Source organism: Delphinus delphis, chromosome 12 (genome assembly GCF_949987515.2).
Source record: "Delphinus delphis chromosome 12, mDelDel1.2, whole genome shotgun sequence".
NCBI classification, from domain to species: domain Eukaryota; kingdom Metazoa; phylum Chordata; class Mammalia; order Artiodactyla; family Delphinidae; genus Delphinus; species Delphinus delphis.
In genome coordinates this window covers 36,617,062-36,641,722 of record NC_082694.2, presented here as the reverse complement: position 1 = coordinate 36,641,722, position 24,661 = coordinate 36,617,062, and the positions used below count along the sequence as shown (strand labels likewise).

Sequence of the window (24,661 nt, the reverse complement as noted above, 5' to 3'; positions counted from 1 at the left end):
AAATGCTTATGGAATGTTTCTTCCATGCTCAGAAAAAAAAAAGATAGCTGAGAAGAAACATAGAAATGCCAGAGGGGTACCTATAACTAGACTAAATATGGAAAAAGGCGGAAGTAAGCCATTAAACAAAGATTTCTTTTTATAGAAAGGCTTGTGAAAGACAAGTGTTTTCATTGTATATAGTCCTAAAGCCCTTGGGAGATTGGAAAGTTTTCTATTATTTCAAAAGAGCATGAAACAAACACTATTCCAAAATTTTTTGTTTTTTAATGAAGCAAAGCATTAAGGATTTTTCATTTAAAAATTTCATGAAAACCTGGGTATGGGGCTTCCTTGGTGGCGCATTGGTTGAGAGTCCACCTGCCGATGCAGGGGACGCGGGTTCGTGCCCCGGTCTGGGAGGATCCCACATGCCGCGGAGCGGCTGGGCCCGTGAGCCATGGCCACTGAGCCTGCGCGTCCGGAGCCTGTGCTCCGCAACGGGAGAGGCCGCAGTGGTGAGAGGCCTGCGTACCGCAAAAAAAAAAAAAAAAAAAAAAAAAAAAAACACCTGTGTATGTGCAGCTCTGTATTCTGTAGTTAATGCTTATTTTCAATGTTGGGGTGCTTATGTCAGATGTACTGAATCCTTTGTGTTTGTTATCTCATTTAATATTCACAACAGACCTGGAAGATAGGTGCTATTATTATGCTCATTTTAAAAAGAGGAAGCTGAAGTTCAGTTAGTAAGTCATCTAAAAGGAAGAGCCCTGGTATGAACCAGGTGGCAGGCTCCAAAGACCTGTTTCTTTCATATCCTTTAGTAACAATAATGGAGCTCTTCAAGGAGTACAGCCCTATTTTCATCTCTAGTGCACAGAATGGGGCCTACTTTATGTGCTTATCAGCAACAGTAGTAAGAGCAATAACAGCAGACATTTATTCTGCGCTGATGTGCCAAGCATGTTCTCAGCTTTCACATGCATTTCCTTACATGATCCTTAGATGAGTCTAGGAGCTCGCTGTTTTCTCTGTTTCACAATTGAAAGCTCTGAGACTGAGTGGTTTACTTAACTATTAAGTAAGTGGCAGAACCAGAATTTAGGCCCAGATCTGCCTGAGACCAGGCTCTTAACCACTCTGGTATGTTATAGAGCAATCACCAGTTGCCATCCATGTGTGAAAGGAACTTGAAAGTCCTTAAAGCGTGGCTTTTCCATCATTTCTCCACCTTTCTTTGAGTAGAACTGTTGAGTAGGCTCCACTCCTTCCCATAGAGCTTCAGATATTCTTACTTGACTTTGAAGTTCTAACAGCAACACATTTAACAAATATTTATTAAATGGGTACTGTGGGGTAAGCATTTATCTAGGCATCAGAATACAAGTGAACAAGATAGACAAGGGCCTGACACTCAGTGGAGCTTCATTCTGATAGAAGAGAGAAAACATAAATGTGTAAAGAAATAAGATTATTTTAAAAGACTCATTTCCCATTGCTGCTGTGCTGGCCCAGGTTTACCTCAGCAGTCACATCTCTCTCCCTGGCTGAAGACAAGGGTCTCCTTTCCTCATTACTTTTACTCTACAAATTTATCAAATATCCACTATTTTAATTATTGGGAATGCAAAAATAAAGACAATCACTGCTCTTAAACACCTTACAACTTTGTGCAATGCTTCCCAACCTTTCCCATGTAATAACATACACAGAAAATGAATGGGGTAAATACAAGAGGCTGTTTAAAGCTGGGAGGAGGGCTTTGGCCGCCTCAGGGTCTGTGTAGCTGCCTAGAGGGCTAAAGGAATAAACAACACAAGCATGCAATAGCAAACCAATTTTGAATTTTTAGTTTAGTGGGGAGATGTTTACACAAAGTTACATTTATAGTACAATGGGATAATAGCTATGAAGGTAGTTTCAGAGACAGTTCACTAACGCACTTCCATCCTAGAGCGATTAACTGGTGTTCTCCGTTTTCTTTGAATGCTTGGGTCTACTCTTAATCATCCTAAGTTCTTCTCTTACTAAGTGGAGTGGTTTGTTCACCAAAACTTAATAGTGTTTGTTCCCAAACCTGTTCATACTAGTTACAGTTTTGTAATGACATAATGAAATTAAATTTTATGAATGAAATGGGCTTAAAAAATTTATTTCCATGAAAATTGAGTTGAATCCTTTGAGAAAGTTGGATAAAGATGAGTAGCCAAAAAGAAAAAAAGTATTGTTAAATTAGGTGAGGGCAAGATAAGTATGAATCTTCAGCACAAGATCTTGGTCCACTTTGAAGAAACGAAACTGGAAAATCACAGATGGTATCTTATTGGTGTGGTTTACATAAGTTGACAGAACTCTGGTCAGCAGATCCATACCATACCAAAAGAAAAGATCTCTGTGAACGATTGTACAAAAGTTGAAATATTTTATGTATCTAAAACTTTTTCATGGTTCTGTGTTTGAACTTGTTTTTTAAATCTACTGTCTACCTATCTAGAACGTTTTAGATAAGTGGGTTTCTGGTACACGTAGCAAGTATAGCAGGAAAGAGTAGTTGGGGAGTTGGAAAGTCCTAAGCAAGTTAGGGATGAAGAGGTGACATTAGAACTGAGTCTACACAAGGTAAGTAGGGACCGTGTCTGCAGTTCATTGTCGATTTGGAGGGATCCATTTGGCTGAACTAAGAAGATGCTGGAAAATATAGGAGATGAGAGGTTATATAGCAGGCTTTATATAGCAGGCTAGTTGGAATGTGTTTTTAGGAGGTAAGTGGAGGAGTGGCTCTCTCACTCTGAGTTACATAGGAAATTACGATTTGTTTGTTTTGTTTGTTTGTTTGTTTGTTTTTGCGGTATGCGGGCCTCCCACTGCTGTGGCCTCTCCCGCTGTGGAGCACAGGCTCCAGACACGCAGGCTCAGCGGCCATGGCTCACGGGCCCAGCTGCTCCGCGGCATGTTGGATCTTCCCGGACCGGGGCACGAACCCGTGTCCCCTGCATCGGCAGGCGGACTCTCAACCACTGCGCCACCAGGGTAGCCCGGAAATTCCGATTTCTTATAGTTCTTGGTTCCCACTGAAGAAATGGCTACTTTTAATTTTTCCTGTTTTGTTTTTCTTTTTTCAACACCCTTTATCAGAGCTAGCTGACTTCTTGCAGTTTAGCTTCTATACACTAATGATGTGTATTGAGCAATTTTTTATAGTTTAAAATCTCTGATCTCATGATATTGAGCTATAATATTCTTAATCATATACTTGTTCAACAGGTATGTGAGAAACTACCTCATGCTCAGTGTCAATCATTAATATATTCCACCATTACAAAACCACCTCCCTATGTATACTGAATTCATTCTGCCTTCAGTGTACTTAACAGGTTTTTTTTTTTCCAGTTTACCTGTAATGGCAGTGAGGTCAAGAATACACACTCCAGAGTTTTAAATCCCAGCTTCATTACTTCTTAGCCACGTAACATTCGGCAGGTTATTTAACTGCTTTAATCCCAGTCTCCTCACTCATAAAAAGTAGACATAATAAAAGTAAGATTTTAATGAGTATTATTGAGAATGCATATAAAGCATTTACTATGTGCCAGGCACTCTGATAAAGGCTCAGTAAATGTTTATTATTGTTGTTATACGTTCAACAAATATTTACTAAGTACCTCTTAGATGTCAGGTGCTATCCTGGACACAGTGAAAACAACAGAATTGTATTAAGGTTACAGATGTTATTTCTTTTTTAAGTTCTGTAACTTTTCTTATTTAAATATTCTTTGTCTTTGGTTATGAATATATATTTATTTGTTATCAGTATATTTAATTTGATATCTATTTCATTTATGGTCATGAATACTTTAATTCTTTCTATGTATCTTATTTTTTGTAAAATATTCCACCAAGTAGGTGAGCCATACTTTACATCCCTGTAATTCTCTTGTATCAAATGTGTTGGTAGTTTGCAATTTTTGCTGTAATAGATAAAGCTCATCTATCTCTAGTGATTTTTTCTGATTGCAGAGATAAATTCTAGGAAATTCTTTAACTTTCTGGATTACAGGAAGTCTGTGCTCCTTAGTAGCTGTAAGACCAGTGAGGATAAGCAACATAATGTTCTCTGTTATGAAAATGATTAGCTGTACTGTTTTACGAGTTTTATTGAAGATCCACGTAGTGAAAGCTCCAGGGTGGTGTATGTAGATTGTCTTTAACCAGCAACTCCAACCATGTTTATAGATTTTTTTATCTACTAAACTCAAGATAGATGTGAAGCCTTGTTTCAGAGGACTATCTTAGCTATTAAAAGAATTGGGCACCCATTCTCATTTTGTGTGGACATTTAGGTATTTAAAGGATTTGTGTGTTCGTTGTGGGGTGTCAGGTTTAGTGAGCAGGGGAAGTTTTGCAGAGCGTTCTTGGCATTGGATCGTTAAAGCTCAGGTGAAACTGTAGGAAGGTTGATGGATGACCATTATAAGATTCTTTGATCATCTATCATTGGGCGTGGCAAAAGTTGGGAATTCAAATGGTTTTTCTTAATTTTTTGATGGTAGGAGATAAGATAATCTAACTCATCACTTGAAGGAAATATAGTAGTAAAAACAGTTGACAGAAGTGTGAGAGTTGGGAGTTTGGACAAGTGTATCAGTGTGTGTTACTTCTGGAAAGTCTCCTGTAGTTGGGCATGTAGGTTGACTCTTATTTTTTTCCTATTATAAAAACCCTGTAATGAATATACTTATATATAAATCCTTGCATCTCAGAATTATTTCTAAGAATAAATATTCAGAAATGGTGTTGTGTTCGGAGGATATAAAGTTTTTAAAGTTTCTTATTAGACATTTCAAATTCCTTTCCAGAAAGTATACCGGTTTGCAGTCCTAGTCACATTAATTTATTGGAGCAACAGCTATATTTTGAGTGCTAACTGTATATTAGTAGAGAACCATACTGATAAAGCCCTACCCTCATCTAGTTTTTAGTTTATAATCTAGTGGAGGTGTGGACAGTAAAAGATATGTAATGTAATTTCAAGTAGTGATAAGTGACATGAAAAAAAACAAAGGTAAGGATATAGGGAATGAGGGAGTAGAGGTAATATTTTAGAGAGGGTAGGCAGAGAAAGGAAAGACCTCTCTGAATTAGCACTGAGTAGAGACCTACAGTCTATTGTCAGTCTTGCTACATTTATTAAAGCATTGAGTATTATTGTTTTAAAAAATATTTGCCAGTTGAGATGAAAAATTTTTAAATTTTTATTTGATTATTAGGTTGAATTTTTTCTTTGGCTTATTTGCATTATGTTAGTTGTTTGTATTAATTTAATATGGAGCCATCCTTTTATTTGTAATAATTGGTCGTTGGACTTTGAATTGCTATGATCCTTACCTTTATGTAACAAAAAGGCACAGTATTCAAGTTTGGCTCCCCTGAGAGGGCAATATGAGACTTAAGATGAAAATAAGTGATTTTTATGATTCTAGCTCCTGGTAATGGTTCTTTCTGAGATTTTTATTAAGGTTGACTTTAGTAACTGAGGTAGCAGATTGTAGTGAAGGATATTGTGCATGAGTTATTGGGTTGGTGCTGATGAGTGTAATTGTTTAGAAAGCAGTGTTGTTGCCAAGATTTCTGACTTTTTTCTTTGAAAGGACCTGTTTACTTACTCCGTCTTACAAATTTTTGCTTTTGGACATGTGTGGACTCAGTGTATGAAAAGGACAGTTGATTTCCTCCACTACTGGAAAAATTACCCAGTTTTCCTGTCTGTAAGGTCTAGTTGACATGTAATTTAGAATAATTAAAATTAATTTAAAAAGAAACAAAGATGTGGGAGTTAATATCAATAGCTGGCACAATTAAAATATGTACTTGATTTGATAGTTTGTCTTGTGTTCTTATAATTTCTTAAGTGAAAGAAGACGAAAGAACTTTCTTAGGAAATGTACTTTTCCAGGCTTAGCTCATAATGTTTAGTATGTGATCGTTCTGTTTGTTTCCTATCACAGAGGGATCATTTTATAATTACTACACTAATATTATGGCCTGTAAAAATGATTTTTTATGCAGCGCAAAGTCTTAGATTTAGGTTTTCTTTATCAGAATTGTATATAGTGTTGGCTAATTCAGTACTTTTTTTAAAATTAAAATAATGATGTTTGTAATCAGGTTTCTAATTAGTGATGACACCACTTTTGTTTGAAACTTAGTATTTAATAAGACAAGAAATAAGTTCCAGAGAATGGATTTCATTTATTAATAGCTGTTTGTTCCATTCATTTATTCACTTATTTACTCAACAAATATGTGAGTGCCGCTAATGAGCATGACACATAATTAAAGGTGATAGATACGGTAGGGGGAGTACCATATGGCAGTTACTGCCTTCCTGGAGATACGGAGCACTGAACAGACAATTTGGAGACAGTGTAATAATTACTGATAGAAGCTGGTAGTACCTGAAGCAGGAAGTGGGGGCTTTGTCAGACTCCCTCCTGGTCGTATGAGTGTCACAGAAAGCGATTTTGCTATGTGGTTCTCTGACACCTTGACAGGGTGTATATGTGTACCTGCACATATACACCCACACAAAAGACTAACTTTTTAAAAAATTCTTTTAATTGTGGTAAAATACACATAACATAAAATCTACCATCTTGACCATTTTTAAGTGTACACTTCAGTAGGGTTAAATATATTCCCATTGTTGTGCAACCAATCTCCAGAACTTTTTCATCTTGCAAAACCAAAACTCTATACCCATTAAACAACAACTCCCATTTGCCTCTTCCCCAAGCTCGTGGCAACCACCATTCTGCTTTCTGTCGCTATGAATTTGACTACTCTAGGTACCTCATATGAGTAGATAAAAGACTTTTTAATCTTAGGTTTTCCTTCTGTTGTTTTGAAAATTGCTGAGTTCTGCTACCAACTACACATCCTTGGTTTTGCTTTCTTGGATGAATAAGCGGGGATACAAAAGCCTGGGGGATTGTTCTGTGGCAGCATTGTTGCCAGCGGAACCGCAAGCTGACACGGCCTGAGGGAGCGCCTGCTCTCTGGCCATCCTGAGAAGTCATCAGGCAGCATGGAGCCAGGTTAGGAGGAGCAAAGTTTGGAAAGGCAGAGATATTATCAAAACCATAGAAGACCGTCTTAAACCAGGGTTTGGCAGACCTTTTCTGTAAAGGGTCAGATGACAAATATTTTAGGCTTTGTAGGCTGTGTAGTCTCTGTCACGATAGCTCACCTCAGCCATGGTAGCATAAAAGCAGCCATAGACGACATGTAAATTAGCGAGAGCGGCTGTGTTCCAGCAACACCCTGTGAAAACAGGTGGCAGGTCTGACTATCCCACAGGCTATAGTTTGTTTGGCCTCTGTCTTAAACTATCCTCAAGCTACACATAACTGGAGAGAGACGGGGTGGAACCCATACCTGGGAGATCACTGAGCTGGTTTGTGACCCGGAGCAGAGAGAGAAATTCAGTTTTATCAAATTTTTTTGCCATATTTTATCAAATTTGTGCCATTGATTATAAGTTGTACCTTTTATGTAAAACTAAGAAAGAAAAAAAGTGCAACCCATTAATTTTCAGATCCCATTGGTTGTATGATGCATCCTGGTTTCAGAAATGTTCAAGTGTGGGGTGGGGTGGAGAGTGTGTCTGGATCAGTGATGTAGTGACAGCACAGCCAGCACCTGTGTTCTTACTGTGGGCCACACATTTTGCTTAGCACTTCACACATATTGTCTCATTTATCCTCATAACAGATCAATGAAGTAGATGAAAAAGACTTTGAACAGAAAAATAATTTGCCATAATAAGCAGTGGAACCTAGGATCCAAACCCAGGCAGCCTGGCTAAAAGCCTGTGCTCTCAGCTACTTTACTATCCTGCCTCATTCAGTTCTGGAGCAATCTTTTTGTCAAATGATAAAATTCATGCTGGAATTGATGTAGTTTATTAAAATGATTTGAATCAGGTCATGGAGGAAACAGCAGCTACATCATTTCCCTTTAGCATGTCCTTGCAATTTCAGACATTTCTCAGGGCAGCCAGAGTACTGTTTTTCATCCATTATGTGCCTGCTGGTGCCCTCAAAGAGGAATTGTTATTTATGAACCTCTTCTGGAAATGTTTTTAAAATGATAAAGTTTCCAAGCCAAACAAAACTTGTGCTGGAAGAAAAGTCTTGGTGCTGTGTACACAGTAGTATCTGTGATGCCAGCCAGCACTTCTGGACCTGCTACTGCAGAGGAGAGTAAGCACCACATACACTGGCATTCATCCTCTTCTGCATCTGTGAGCGTTGCATCAAAGATGGTGCAATCCTGCATGAGTAAGGCAGACTTCACCGAAGATGACCTTACTGACTTTTGAAGATACAGAAAATGTACGAGCCATTGAGTTCTCGAAGTCTTGGAGAATTCTGGTGTTCGTAGCATAAGCCTGCATTCAACTGACAGAGCAAGCTGTGAGAGCTTGCCTTGGAGAGAGTTGAGGTTTTTAGTACTCAAGATCATCAAAAAAGAAAGTCAAAATTGAATGGCAGTTAAAGATGGCAGGCATCTCAAAGTCCATCTACAGTGTCAACTTCTAATTCAAGCCAAACAGAAGCCTTTTCATTGAAATTCAGTTTGGAGAGTTAGTTTATTTTTTGCTTTATTTGCATGTTAACTTTCACTGGGAAATAAACAGCATCTCTTATAAAGATTATTTTTATATGCTGTGAAATTTCCACAGTAGTGAAGTTTTGTTTTTTTGGGGGGATGGCATTGCACTTTCCTGAGAGTCCATTAACATCTGATTTTCACAAGTGACTGATAGCTCATAAAGCCTGAGAATCACTGCTCTGAACTGAGATGTGGAAGATGAAGAAAAGGCATTTGGTGAAGTGAGTTTGCATGAGGGGGAAAGTGCAGAGACTTGCAAGCAAGAGATGTGGCACATTAGAGAGCCCAACGCTGCATGTCCGTGGAGAACAGTGTGTAGGGAGAGTAGGAGAGCAGAGGAAAAAAGGGCCAAATCATTATGGACCTTGTATACCACGTCTTCTGTTTGGGATTCAATTCAGCTACATTTAGTAGTGAAACTCAAAATAATAGAGTAAATGTAGAGAGACACAATCCAGAGCTAGTATGGCAACCTGGTGGTTATCAGGAGCCTGCGCTTCTCTGTCTTGCCACTCTGCTATTTTCACCATATCTCCTTATGGTCCCCGGTGGCCACCTGAATGAACTCTAGTCATCGTGTCTTCGTTCCAAACAGCAGGAAGGGGGAAGAAGGGCACAACCTCTGCCCTTTCACAGAGACTTTCTGGAAATCTTTCAACTCACTTCCAGTTAATCACAGTGACCAGCACTTTGGCACAAATACCTGCTGCAAGGGAAGCTGGAAATGTGGTCTTTTTTGGGGGGTGATGATGTGCCCAGCTGACAATCAGGGTTCTGAAACAGAAGGGGAAAAATGATGTTGGGGTAGGCAGCTAATGATCTCTGCCATGCCATGTCATTGCTTTGCTTTGTGAATGACGTAATCAGGAGAGAAACATCTTCAAATTTTATTTTCCAGAAGATCACCACCTGCAAGGTAGAGGGTGGGTTGGAGGGAGGTAAGGAGACCGTAGAGACCACTGCAGTAACATAGGTGAGAGGTGGGTGGGATGCCAGCTGTGACAACAGAGACAGTTTCCTGAGGCTGACAGGACTCGATCATTGATCAGATGTAAGCAAGCTCTTGGCTTGGCAGTTGGGTGTGTCTTGGTGCCGTAGAGACAGGAGCAGATTGCTGGAAAGAGGAGGTCTACTGAGAAGGGGCTTGAAAAGGAACAGGAAGAAAGAGGAGGAAAATAGAATGCGATGTTTCAGAAGTCAAGGAGGATAGAGCATTTCAAGATCTAGGGAGTGGTCAATTGTGTCAAATGCAGCTGAGAGCACGGTTAGAGAAGTACTGATGTTATGGATGGGATTTAGCAATTAGAAGGATGTTGATGACCTTGGTAAGAGCAGTTCATTGAACTATGGAGAAAACCAGATTGCAGCAGGTGAGCGAGTGAAAGGGAGGTGAGGAAGTAGAGGTGAGTGCAGCAACTTTTTCAAGAAGCTTTGCCTTTAAGAAGATGGAGAAAAGAGGGATGTGAGTATGGAAAGGGATGAGTGAGTGTATGCATTGCTGTTTTCTTTACTTTTTAGATGTCAAATATTTGAATTTGTTCATGCTGATGGAAAGGAATAGAGAAGGAGAGGTTGATGCTGAGACTGGAAGATTGATGAAACGGGGATCTTGAGATGGGCACTGGCAGAGAGATTGCCTTAGGGTGGGGGACAGCTCTTCCTGTGACGAGAAGGAAGGGGAAGCAGCAGAGGTGGAGATGCAGGGAGGTCCCGAGGATCTGATCTGGTGGCAGAAGGTTGAGGGCATTCCCCATAGAGGATGGCTTTATTTGCTCTATGAATAGCAGTTGAGCGTATCTTGGTGGCCGAGGGGGTGTTGGCAAGTGTGTTGGTGGAGTATGTGATAATGTACATGATTTGCCGGCTTTTCCTGAATGAGAAAACAAATCTCTGGATTAGGTATGATTTTTCTGTCATTAAATTAATTGGTAGGAGCTTTCAAATGACCCAGATTTTGGTCATTACCTTTAGAAATGTGAAGTAAAGAGACAATGTGAGCCTTGGTACACAAAGGCTGTGCAGTGAGGGTTTGGTGAATAAGCTGATGTTCTTGGAACACTTCCTGTACATATGGAGCGTCATTTCAAACTCTTTTTTACTGTTACACAGCTCTTTTCTTTCAGGCAAACTTGCTTCTGTTGAAAAAAAAAATTTCGAATTGCAATAATCACACCCTTGTGAACCGTAACAGGGCAGCACTGTTAGCTTGTCTGGCACCGTCTCCAGGAATAGCACGAATATGCTACCAAGAACCAGGTTATACTGTTGCTAATGGGAACATGTCTCCATGACGGTGTGAGGAATTCAGCTTTTCTGATAACTGGAAAGTAAGTTGTGAGCAGACTTGGCAAGATACAGATCACGTTAGACAGTTTTTAAATGATCTTTTTAAAAATCTTTGTTTCTGCAGAAAAACTAGATTGACATCCTAGAGGGAAGAATGTTGTTTAAAGTATGTTCTTTCATAGATTGCCAACTACTTTCTTTTGTTCATTCCCCAGAGGAAGTTGGGTGTTTGACCCATGCTTTTCTCCCAGTGAGAAGAGAACATGAGTGGCCTCGTCTCCGCTGCGTATTTTGAGGGAGTCTCATGCGGTTTGCCCCACCTCACCTGTAGGGGTTGCCCTGCTGTATATTTACGTGCAGCAGAGGTCTTCTTAGAATACTGAATTCTATTCATGTCTGAATAGAGACATGAAAGAGAAACAGGGTGATCAGGATTGAAAGCACAAAGATAGCACTAGTCACTGACTAAAGTGATTCAATCAGAGTAATATCAAGGCCACATCCGGCAGTGCATGGTACTCCCTGTTGTCTCCCAACACCTTCCATCTTTGCCTGAGTGGATGTCTTTGTGCATTCTCCTGGGAGAGCTGAGGAGGAGAAAGTGGAGCACAGGTCTAATAATGTTTCTGTGACTAGGTGTGTCCAGCAAAACTTCAGCTGTTACCAAGCAACCTTCTAACACAGGTCCCCTTGGCTTGTGGAAATAAACCGAGCTCTGTGGGATTGCTTGGTGAGGTCCCTGGTGGAGGGTGTGGATAGCATCACCAACAGAGAGAACTTGTGTTGGCATGTAGGGTGATTTGTGTGATGGGAAGCTGAGCTTACCACCTAATTTAACCTGTAATAAGCTGTAGACCAAAAGTGTCCTGGCTTCCTGGACTCACACAATTGGTGCCTTTCTGTGTGTCTGTGTCTGCGTGTGGGAGTGTTGTGGGTGTAAGTCGAAACCTAAGTAAAAGTGGAGCCTTCGAACAGCAACACTAACTTGATGACTCTGGACATCTTTCCCCTGGCTGTACCTTGTTACTTCACACCTTGTGACTTCTTCCCTTTCTCTCCATAGTCCTTTTCTTGTTAACAGTCAATTCCTCAGTGGTACTGGTATTTAATTAGCTAGCTGCTTTTAAGAATTAGATATAGCAAGGCAAGTAGGTGTTACTAAAAGCACCATCTAAAGAACCATGGTTCCTTGACATTTGTAGGGTGACTCCCTGCCCACTTAACTTGGGGTACAAGGTTCTAAATATGGCACTTCACAGAGAATTCTGGGCCCTAACCTGAATGGTAAACAAGTCTTTCTACTTGTGAGTTGCCTGGGCCTGTACCCAAAAGTCTTCATTAGCTCGGTTTTGGAATTTAGTGTTATGCTTGGATCAGCTTGTTTTATTTCACTCCAAATATTTGAAAAGTAATTCAGAAGTACATTTTAAATTTAAACTCAAGTTAAGATACCAGTCTTGGGAAGATTTGAATTAAAACTAAAAGTATACTTAATATACCTTTTGGCTGAAGGCCAAGTGGCCTAGTGTTAAAATCATTATGAGGCTGAGATCTTTTATTTATCACCATTATAGAATAAATTTGGGGGATACGAGAAAAAATTTGTTTAGCCTCCATAGACTCAGTCATAAGGAATTGTCTTCTTAAAGCATTCTAGTAAAATGCATGTTTTGAAGATTGTTTAGTGGGAACAAAACGTATTTTTTCTCTAAATACTTTATATTCTTTATGGTATGTGGATCAAAGATGTTTTATCATGAACATACATGACTTTGGAGGGTTTTTTTCTCTTGGTGAAACTTTAAGGCAACAAGGTTGACATTTGGTTTTTAATTCATCTGCACAGGAGGTGAAAAATCCCTATTAGTACTTTTTCTAAAAATGGTTCCTAAACCTCACTTTGTTTAATGCTGTGAGTGTTAGTATACCAAACAGTTCTTCAAAGAGTAGAATTAAGATATAATCCAGTTTACATTATTCTGCCTGATATTATTATTTAAATTTGTGTAAACATTTGTTGGCTCAAAAAGGAAATTATATTCTTCCTAAAGATATCTAATATACTCAAACGTTGTGTTTATGTGTTTGGTTGAATGTCTTGTGATGTGATGTCAGTGTCATTAAAGTGAAAGAAAAAAGATTGTATTGAACAAAGAAGGATTTTGGCAGAGTTTTATTAAAACGAATTGAAACATAATTCTCATCCCTCAGTTGATTTTTTTTTAACAGACCATCTAGAACTGCACATGCCACTAGCCATGTGTGTTGATTTACATTTAATATTAAATAAAAACTTCAGTTCCTCAGCTGCATTTAGCACTGTCTGGAGAGTGACAGTGAAAAAAATGCCATACTATTGATCTTTTAACTACATACTTAAATTTCTTTTTACATTGTTTACATTTTTGTAAAGTTTTTGCCTTGAAATGACAGGCTGCCTATCCCTCAGAGATACTAGTAAATTCACAACTCAGGTGTTGAGCAGTGTCTGAAATCCCAAGCCCTGCCATTCTGTCCTGTTTTCATATGTATCCGAAAGATCAGCATTTTCTTAGATTTATACTTTTAGAACTGCGGTACACCTGTAGTTTTCATTCTTTTAATTCAAAGTTAAGAGAGTATTGTTACGTTCATTAAATTCAAATAAAGAGAATCCATTTTCTGATTTACTAAACTAAGACTTCAGAACATGTATTCTATTCCAGTTTTAATACCTGCAAAGGGAATAAATTACTTATATAAGGCTCAATTTGCCATAGAATTTGCCAACCTGTACCTGTATTCCAGTTCTTCATATCAATCCTGCCTTCTGTCAGATCTGTTGCATACACACACATCAACTTTATTAAATAAAAACATGTTTCTGGAAAAACCTGCATTAATTTGGAATCTTCTCAAACGTATAAGCCACTTTAAAAAAAGAATGCTAAATAAACCTTGAGGACATTGTGCTAAGTGAAATAAGTCAGTCACAAAAAGACAAATATTGTATGATTCTACTTGTCTGAGGCACCCAGAGTAATCAAACTCATGGAGACAGAAAGTAGAAGGGTGATCACCAGGGGCTGGGGAAAGGAGGGAGTGGGGAGTTGTCTTCTAATGAGTATAGCTCCAGTTTTGCAAGATGAAAGAGTTCTGGAGATTGGCTGCACAATAATGTGAATGTACTCAATACTACTCAACTGTACACTGAAAAATGGTTAAGATGGCAAATTTTATGCTATACATATTTACTACAGTTTTAAAAAAAAGAATGTTATAAATTATAAAGCTGGTTCTCCGACTTAAGGTTTTCTTTGAGAGTGTCTTGGCTCTTCCTGGCCCTTTGTGTTTTCATACATACATTAAATTGGCTTGTCAGTTACCACACAAAAAACTCTTGAGATTTTTATTAGGATTGCATTGATCAGTTTGGGGAGAATTAACATCTTTACATTAGCAAGTCTTCTAATTTACAAACATGATAAATAAATCCCTGAATTTAGTTAAGTCTTTTAATTTTTCTCAAAAATGTGTTCTGTGTATAATCTTACGTATCTTTTGTTAGATTTACTGCTAGATATTTGCTATTTGCTATTTTTGATGGTTTTATTATAAAAGACACTTTAAATCAATTTTATTTTGTAATTTTTTTACATATAGAAGCAGTTAATTTTTTACCACCTTTAAACATTTTAAAGCATACAATTCAGTATTGTTAAGTGCATTCATATTGTTGTGCAACCAACCTCCGTAACTCTTTGGTCTTGCAAAACTAAAACTCTCAACCCATTAAACAGCAACTCCCTGTTCCTGTTAACCATCCTGCTACTTTCTGTCTCTGAATCTGACTGTTTTAGGTGCCTCATGTAAGTAGAATCATACAAGTATTTGTCTTTTTGTGACTGGCTTATTTCACTTAATATAATGTCTTCAAGGTTCATCCATGTTGTGGTATGTATCAGAACTTCCTAACTTTTTAAGGCTGAAAAGTATTCCATGTGTGTATATACCACATTTTTTTTAATCCATTCATCTGTTGATGGACATTTGAGTTGCTTCCATTTTTGGCTATTGTGAATACTGCTGCTAAGAAGGTGAGTATACAAACATCTCTTGAGAGTCTGCCTTCAATTCTTTGGGGATATACCCAGAAGTGGAATTGCTGGATCATATGATAATTCTATTTTTAATTTCTTGGGAACCACCATATTTTTTTCCTTAACAGGTGCACCATTTTACATTCCCACCAACAGTGCACAAGGGCTCCAAAAGCAGTGGCTTTTTTTTTTTTTTAATTTTTGGCTGCGTTGGATCTTTGTTGCTGTGCGCGGGCTTTCTCTAGTTGCGGCGAGTCAGGGCTACTCTTTGTTGCGGTGCGCGGGCTTCTCATTGCGGTGGCTTCTCTTGTTGTGGAGCACAGGCTCTAGGCGCGCAGGCTTCAGTAGTTGTGGCACGTGGGCTCACCAGTTGTGGCTCACCAGCTCTAGAGCTCAGGCTCAGTAGTTGTGGCGCACGGGCTTAGTTGCTTGGCGGCATGTGGGATCTTCCTGGACCAGGGCTCGAACCCATATCCCCTGCATTGGCAGGCAGATTCTTAACAAATGCTTGACCAGGGAAGTCCCTAAAAGCAGTGTTTTTTGTTGTTTTTTTTAATACTGACCATGTATCTTCAATGTTGCTATGCTTACATTATCCTAACAATTTATTTGTGAGGTCTTTGGATTTTTCTACATGTAAAATCATATCATCTGTGAATAATGACAATTTTGTCTCTCAGTGGATACGTAAACTGAATACTACATGGCAGTGAAAAGTGAATGTATTATAGCTACATGCATTAATGTGAATAATTCTTAAAACATAACATTGAATTAAAGAAGCAAGTCACGAGGATATTTTATAGTATGATTCAACTTATTTAAAAGTTTAGAGACAAATAAAATTAAGTAAAATATTGTTATCATTACGAATGCATACATAGGTGGTAAAACTACAGGGAGCCAAAGTCAAGGTGGTTGTTACCACTAGGGGTGGAAGAGGAATATGATCAGGGACAGATGCATGCAGGCTTCTACGCTATGGCAGTATTCTTTTTAAATTTAGGTTATTCTTTCTACCCTGTATGTGTATTTTATAAACTTTTGTATGTGTGATATTTCACAATCAAAGTATTTTTAGGTGAAATTGGAAAACATAGGCCTGTCTCACCATATGTAGAAAAAAAATTTGCTCTGTGTATTCTGTTTTCTTTTTAAAGTGTATTCAAAGAAACATTAAATAGGTAAAAATATTTCCGTACTAAAACAGTTTTACCTAAAATGAATACATGAACTAGGGGTTTTCAGTTAAATTGATTTTCACACCCTTGTGAGGCTTCTGTAAATATCAGACTCTTTTCTGGGAAGTCAGAAGTAACCGCTAGGGACTTGCCTCGTGGTGCAGTGGTTAAGAATCCGCCTGCCAATGCAGGGGACATGGGTTCGAGCCCTGGTCCGGGAGGATCGCACATGCCGCGGAGCAACTAAGCCTGTGCGCCACAACTACTGAGCCTATGCTTTAGAGTCCTTGAGCCACAGCTACTGAGCCCCGTGCACTGCAACTACTGAGCCCACGTGCTGCAACTACTGAAGCCTGTGTGCCTAAAGCCCATGCTTCACAACAAGAGAAGCCACTGCGATGAGAAGCCCGTGCACTGCAACGAAGAGTAGCCCCCACTCGCCGCAACTAGAGAAGGCCCACGCGCAGCAACGAAGACCCAACACAGCCAATTAAAAAAACAAAAAAACAAAAAAACTGCTAAATGGAAATGGAAATTCTTGGCTTTTAAAAGATAATTGGAAAATAATTGGCTTGGTCCCATTTGCTAACAACTTTTTTTTTTTTTTTTTGCGGTACGCGGGCCTCTCACTGTTGTGGCCTCTCCCGTTGCTGAGCACAGGCTCCAGACGTGCAGGCTCAGCGGCCATGGCTCACGGGCCCAGCCGCTCCGTGGTATGTGGGATCGTCCCGGACTGGGGCACGAACCCGTGTTCCCTGCATTGGCAGGCGGACTCCCAACCACTGCGCCACCAGGGAAACCCACTAATGACTCTTTTGAGTAGATATAATGTGCCTAAAAAATTCTCAATAATAGATACTTGAAGTGTGTGGCCAGGAATCCACATTTGACATGTTTGTATTTTTGACCAAGTATAAAGGGATTTTTGCCTTCACAGCCTAATCACTGAAATGTGAGCCCATCAACTCTTTTTCCAATCATAGACTTTATTCATCATACACACACACCATCACACACACCTACATGTAGTAGAACATGAAAACAGCAAAGTGTATGATAGGGTTTTATTTTTTCAGTCCCCTCAAGTGTTATCTATCCTCCACCATCATGTAACCAAAGAGTACATTTGATGACTTATTTCATTAAAGAAAAATAACAACAAATGTTCTTCTGTAAATGGATAGAAAATATACTGTGATCTTTTTAAAAACTTTCATTCTTGTTATAAGATGTTTAGACTTGCTTGTGCCTCTTCTTTAAACAGAAGAATTTGAGCTTCCACTGTGTCATTGTTCCTTCCCTGTGAGGGATGAATCGAAGGTGAAGGTTCTATGCTCATTTCGAACTTGTTTTACTGTTTACACAACTCATTTTCTTTCAGGCAAACTTGCTTTTGTTAAAAAAATTAAAAAAAAAAGACTTTCAGATTGCAATAATCACACCCTTGTGAACCATAATAGAGCAGGTACTGTTAGCTTGTTTTGAGTATTTGGCACTGTCTCCAGGAATAGCATGAATATATTACCAAGAACTGTGTGATCGTATACATACTTCTCCAGAACTGAAGTAGATTCATAGTGTACCAGAAATAGTCACAGATTTGATGAGTTTTGTGCACCCTATTTGCTATGTTGATGCAAATTGAGAATTCTGAGTTTTTGAAGGTAGTCCACGAGACTTGGGTGTTCTCACCAGCTAGACAAATATTTGTAGACTGTAACTTTTCCCCCTCTTGTACTCCATTGTACTGTAAATGAACTGCTGAACTACTTCTCTGTGCAAGGGAAGTTGCCGATGAGAACTTGATTTTGAACCAGAAGGGCCCTGGACATTAAAGGAAATGTAGTTGAAACTTTCTACAGAGAAAGCAGACCTCTTTAAGGAAGCATGGAAATAACCTTGGTATTGATTTGGTTTAACCTTTTATAAAGCTGTTTGAATTATTCTATAATTTTTTTTTTTAATTTCAGATTCAACCCTATGAGAAGATAAAGGCCAGGGGCTTACCTGATAACATATCTTCTGTGCTGAACAAGCTGGTGGTGGTGAAACTCAATGGTGGTTTGGGAACCAGCATGGGCTGCAAAGGCCCGAAGAGTCTGATTGGTGTGAGGAATGAGAATACCTTTCTGGATCTGACCGTTCAGCAAATCGAAGTGAGTAGTAGCTGTTAGCCTTTCTCACGAGCTAACAAAATCATTTTTAGTTTTTAGGGTATTGTAAATGTTACCTTATAAAATAACAGACGTAGATTTGAACTAGTCAAGGAGCTTGCTACCTTTAGTCTCTTTATTAGTGTATAGAAAAGGTTTGGTGTTCTAAGAGCAAAGCCTTAGGGTGATGTAAAAGCTTTTGATCTTTAAATAGCATTTGTGGCGCTGAAATCTCTGGATCTCTTCGGATTCTCCTTTCATTTCCCCACCTCTCTCTCCGCTGTCTGTCTTCTGGTAGCCTTCATCACAGCTGGGATGATCTGGCTTTATTAACCTCTTTTGGGAGGCTGGGGAAAATTTCATGTATCTGGTTGGGCACCGTGGATGCTAAGAACTGTTGTTGGCGTCTCTCTTGATCATAGTCCATAAAGTCATTAATCATAGACCATAAGCTCTTCAGGGGCAGTGGCCCTATCTTTTTCATATCTTTATCCCTAGTGTCTCATACGGTGCCATCAACCACAATAATAGTGGCTAACGTTTATCCAGCACTTACTGTACACCAAGTGTTATTCTGAGCTCTTTACATGAATTGACTCATTTGTTCCTCTCCACAACTCTGTGAGATAAGCACTATTATCATCCCCATTTTACAGATGAGGAAACCAAGACACAGAGAGGTTGATTTACTTGCCCAAGTTTCCCTAGCTAGTTAGTAAGTGCAGAATCAAACTCTGAACATAGGACAGTCTGACTTCTAATATCCTATTTTCTTCTCACTCTGTTGCCTCTTAGCTCTTTCTAGAGATGGAAAAGATTTCAGTTGGGGTGAAATTACAGTTCTTAACATGAATCCTGAGAATAGGGAGATGTGTCTTTGTAACATTTGTATTTTCATCTCCACAGTGCTTTGGACACAGAGTAAATGCTTAGTCTGTGTTTGCCCATCCAGCAAGGCCATAGGGCATTGTGGCTGGGCACACAGCTGCAGAGTCAGACTGCGGGGGTGAGGGGGGCGGTGTCCTTGTTCTGCCACCGACCTGCCACCTCTCTGGGCCTCAGTTTAGCCATCCATAAAATGCAGACAGTAGTTTCTATCTCATAGGGTTGTGACTTAATGAGCAAGTACATGGTGAATTGATTAGCAAAATGTCTTATGCTAAATAGTTACATTTTATTGCAAATCTATATATTTTACTACTTATAGATGATATTTTGGACATCTTGTGATTAACCACGGAGAGTTAATTTTACACTTTGAAGCAAAAGAAAAGTAAGTCTGGGTAGTCTGATTGTCGTTTTCTTCCCTAGCATTTGAACAAAACCTACAATACAGATGTTCCTCTTGTTCTAATGAACTCTTTTAACACGGATGAAGATACAAAAAAAATACTACAGAAGTATAATCACTGTCGTGTGAAAATCTACACTTTTAATCAAAGCAGGTACAAGGAGTAAAAGAATTAACTCTGGGGGATGTTATTCCTGGGAAAGAAGGACTTCTTTGTTTTGTTTAAACAGAGCAGCCTCAAGATGTACAAGTGCCAAAGACTGCAAGTGTTTAATGCCTTTAAAAGCTGAACATTTGTTAATAGATATGTGATAGTTGCAATCACTCTGGTTATGTAACTTGGACTTCTTAAAAGAGAATCTGCCTGAGATTCTGGTTCTCGCCAGTGGTAGGAAGCAGACATCCCTGAGTACTAACCTGCTGTTGATTTTCTGCGAAAGTACTAACCTGCTATTGATTTTCTGAATATATCTGTTGGTAAGAATGGACACCATTTCCCAAATAGGTTTTCAGGGAAAAGAACAATCCCACCACCAAATAAGTTTGAGAAAATTTACTTAATATGTCTCTCCTCTCTTAAGAAGTCATAAAACATATTAATGTCTTAAAAATATGGGGTGTCCTCCCATCTGCATGACCATGGAATACTTTTCTTTTTGCAGCAAATATTACTATCTAGGAAGCTGATTTTTTGGGTCAACACAGATAATGAGAGATTTTCTTAAATGGATTCACTTATGATTAAATTACTACTGATAGACTGAAAGGGAGGGAAGTTTTATTTAACTTTAAATGCATTATTTTACTTGAAGGTCTGGAATGCTCTAAAGAGTTGATACTGAAAAAGAACTTTTTCTTTTTAAGGTACCCGAGGATTAATAAAGAATCTTTACTACCTGTAGCAAAGAATGTATCGTTCTCAGGGGAAAATACAGAAGCCTGGTACCCTCCGGGTCATGGAGATATTTACGCCAGTTTCTACAACTCTGGTTTGCTCGATACCTTTATAGGAGAAGGCAAAGAGTATATTTTTGTGTCCAACATAGATAATCTGGGTGCCACCGTGGATCTTTATATTCTTAATCATCTAATGAACCCACCCAATGGAAAACCTTGTGAATTTGTCATGGAAGTCACAAATAAAACACGTGCAGATGTAAAGGTAAATACTGAGAGGAAGCAGTTTGGGGATTCACATCTTCACATTTCATAGTTCAAACTTTTTATTGGAAAGTTTCTGTGTTTAGAAACTTGATAACATCATTGTAAGCCAAAGTGGGATAGTACTCTAGAGTACCCTAAGTTCCATCTGATATAAGTGTGTATATAAATTCAGGTTTAATAGTAGTAAAATCATCTTTACTTTTTGAATAATCTGTATGGGCAATTTTAACTGAAAACAATTCCACATATATTTATAGGATAATCTGAAACATATGTGAAAACACTTTCAGTAACTTTGTTCAAACCATTAATATTCTTCTAGTTTGGTGCTTAGTGTTTTTTATTTAATTATTCCTTTAATGAAAATTTACTATTTCTATAATATGTATTTCTCTCTGTATATTTTTTTAATCACTGTAATATCTGTTGTTGTAAAAAAAGAAAGCAGTTTGATACAAAGCAAAAATTTGTTTTTTTCACTTTGCATGTTTAGTGGTGATGACACTTGGCCTTTGATGGAATGGTACACAAGGTTTTCTCCTCACCCTCAGGGAGTAAGAAAAGTGGGCAATGTGTGAATACTAATATGGTTGGTCCCGGGGCTGGGTTCTATGCCTCTTGCAAATGACCCCTTCACACATGAGTAGACGTCCCTTCCCTCTTCCCACACTGCCATGGCCTCTAGGCTAAGGCCACTCAGAGGTACCTTCCCCTCCACTTGTGCCTGTCTTGACTTTACTCCCCTTATCTTAGAGGTAGTCAGAGCAGGGTTGTGAGGTGGTAGGATCGGTTGTTTGGTAATGGTCCGTGGTTTGAGAATAAGAGGAATGTCTGTTCTTGTAGGAGATCTTTGGAAAGTGAGGAAGACTCTGATGTACTCCCAGGGCTTTTATTGTGGACAAGAGGGTGTGTATACAGTATAAGATGACAGACAACCTGAATTATTTTCTTTGGTTCTACTTTAATACATGTGTTGCTTTGTATCACAGATCAAATCACTGCCAATGCTTTTTATTTCTGGGGCATTTTGTCACGAGTGTCTTTTCTATATCTTTCGTAGACTGTAAACAATGTAGTACGGCTGTAACTGGGAGAGATGTGGAGGCACTCACTCTTCTCTGCCTTTCTAGGGTGGGACACTCACTCAGTATGAAGGCAAATTGAGACTGGTGGAAATTGCTCAAGTGCCAAAAGCACATGTTGATGAGTTCAAATCTGTATCAAAATTCAAAATATTTAATACAAACAACCTATGGATCTCTCTTGCAGCAGTTAAAAGACTGCAGGAGCAGAATGCTATTGACATGGAAATCATTGTAAATCCAAAGGTAAGCCAAAGTTGCAGGCCATCAGACTCCCTGGTTCTGATCACAGCATGCTACACACAGACCCACTGCCCACTCCCTCTGGCCCATCTATTCCATGGGTCACTGCTTTTCGCCTAGTTAGTTTCTTCAGTTCCTGGCCCTGTCTTTCAGAGTCGACACCCATCCCTTTAGTGTGCCAGACAAGCCATGGTGCCCTTACTTGACCCTGGGCTGTGGCAGTGGCAAGAGCACTGGGCCCAAAAGTAAAGGGCCCACCTCAGTCCTGTTGCTCTGGTACTGATAGGCCTTTCGGTCACAGGCATCTGTGTGGGTTTTCTGAACCTTCGGTTCTTTCTCATAAAATAGAAATGTTACTGAGAAGAGTTATGAAGCTGAAAAAGATCACATATATATAAGCATCTGGCGTATGGTAGGGGCTTGAGAAATGTCAGTTCTCAAAATTCTGTTTTCTTCAATGGATCTCTGAAACCACTCCCCAAGTATTAGCTAGCCCATGTGGAACTAAGTTGCTGAAATCTGTTTCTCTCTCCTGCTCCCTTTCTTACAGACTTTGGATGGAGGCCTGAATGTCATTCAGTTGGAAACTGCAGTAGGGGCTGCCATTAAAAGTTTTGAGAACTCTCTAGGTATTAATGTTCCTAGGAGCCGTTTTCTGCCTGTCAAAACCACATCAGATCTCTTGCTTGTGATGTCAAACCTCTACAGCCTTAATGCAGGATCTCTGACAATGAGTGAAAAGCGGGAATTTCCTACAGTGCCCTTGGTTAAATTAGGCAGTTCTTTTACAAAGGTACGTAATTATAAAGATGATATACGTGTAGATTTGTATTTCTTAAATGTGTAATTATAAAGATACGATACACGTGTGAATTGGAATCTAATTACAGTCTTTGCTGCTGATCTGTCATATTCCTCTCTATTGTCTTTTAAAGGGAATCAATCATATAAGGTGAAAATGTAACTCATTTTTTAACCAACTGCTATAGAGTAGAAAAGAATGTTTACATTTTAAGACATTTTATCTTATGTCTCGTTAAGACCATTACTGTTTTCATCAGTGAGAGAATGTTAATTCTAGTTTCACAAAATGTATTGAGCCTCTACCATGTGTAAGGCAGTGTTCTAGGTGCCAGGTATTTAGCAGTAAATGAAACAGACTAAAATCTTTGCCTTCCTGGATATTCTAGTGGGGAAGGATGATAATAAGCAAGTAAGACAAATGTATAGTACGTTGAATGATGGAAAATGCTAAATAAAGCAGGAGTAGGGAATGTGTGGGTGTGGCAGTGGTGGTGTCATTTTACATTGGGTAGCCAGAGGGCCTCACTGAGAAATTGAGTACACCATGCAGGTATCTGGGGCAAAAAGCATTCTAGGCAGGAGGAATAGCAAGTATAGTAAAACCGACCCTAACATGATAAGTGGACTCCAAAAAATTTAATCACATAAAATGCTGTGAGGTTAATGAAGTGACAGGGTGAGCTTTTGTGGCTGGCCTATAGAGTCCTGCTATGCAAGTCTATTCTAGTCCTGGTTGTGGTTTAGTGTCACCTGGTGTGGATGTGTGTACTTGCCCTTATATGTTCGGGGCTATCATTCTGGGTCTTGTGGCTGGGCTAGAATTTCCAAGATAGCATCAGGCATTTTAGAAGTCTCCCTGGTCTTTCGTGCCTCCCTCATCTGCTGGGTTGGGCTGGGAAAATCCTGGTGCTACAAGGACCCACCATCTGCCCACATCCTGAGGTAAGATTCCTAATCATTTTCCACCTAACCTCATCTTCCCTTCCTACTCTTTCTAGCCTCTTCCATACCCTGCAGGAGATAAGAACTTTAGCTGCCTCAATTTGAGAACAGGGGCTGAGTGGGCAATGGCTACTTGCTCTGAGGAAGAACATGTCTTACGGACACTAGAGCACAGTGAGCAAGTGAGGGATGGGGGTGGGAGATAGTTGGTCAGAGAGATGACAGGCCAGATTGTGTAGAACCTTGTAATTGAATATTGGGAGTGTGGCTTTTTTTTTTTTTTTTTCTGGGGATGAGAAGCCATTGGAGAGTGTGAGCTGAGGGGTCAAGTTGACCAATCTGGTGGGCAAGGGTAGAATCAGGGAAACGAGGGAATAGGCTGTTGCTGGAATCCTGGCTTGGACCAGGGGTTTTTGTAGGGAAATAGTGAAAAAATGTTGACATTATATTTTGAAAGTTGTACCTACAACTTGCTGTTGGACTAGGTAGGAGGGTGAGAGAGAGAGAACGGTAAGGATGGCTCTGAGGTTTTGGCCTGTGCAACTGGCAACATGGAATTGCCATTTACTGAGACACAGGAAGGCTTGGGTAGAGTAGGTTTAGGGGGAGCAGAATGGGGAGTTAAATTTTGGAGATACTGTACTTGGACCTTCAAATGGAGAAGCTGAATGTATGAGTGTGGAGGAGAGCTCTAGAAAAGAGGTAAATTTGAGGGTTGTCACTTTATAGCTGGTAATTAAAGCCATGAGATAAGGATCACCTAGGGAGTGAAAGGGGGGTGGGG

At 39.3% G+C, this 24,661-nt stretch overlaps 1 protein-coding gene across 1 annotated transcript in view; it reads left to right on the top strand.

The window, feature by feature from the left end:
• UGP2 (UDP-glucose pyrophosphorylase 2) overlaps positions 1 to 24,661 on the top strand; it is a 54,252-nt gene that overhangs the window by 27,833 nt on the left and 1,758 nt on the right. The window contains exons 4-9 of the mRNA XM_069541251.1: positions 18,169 to 18,354; positions 19,663 to 19,796; positions 20,507 to 20,804; positions 21,937 to 22,134; positions 22,682 to 22,951; positions 23,934 to 24,059. Coding sequence (XP_069397352.1) covers positions 18,169 to 18,354; positions 19,663 to 19,796; positions 20,507 to 20,804; positions 21,937 to 22,134; positions 22,682 to 22,951; positions 23,934 to 24,059 — 1,212 coding nt within the window. The remainder of the gene's footprint in view (positions 1 to 18,168; positions 18,355 to 19,662; positions 19,797 to 20,506; positions 20,805 to 21,936; positions 22,135 to 22,681; positions 22,952 to 23,933; positions 24,060 to 24,661) is intronic.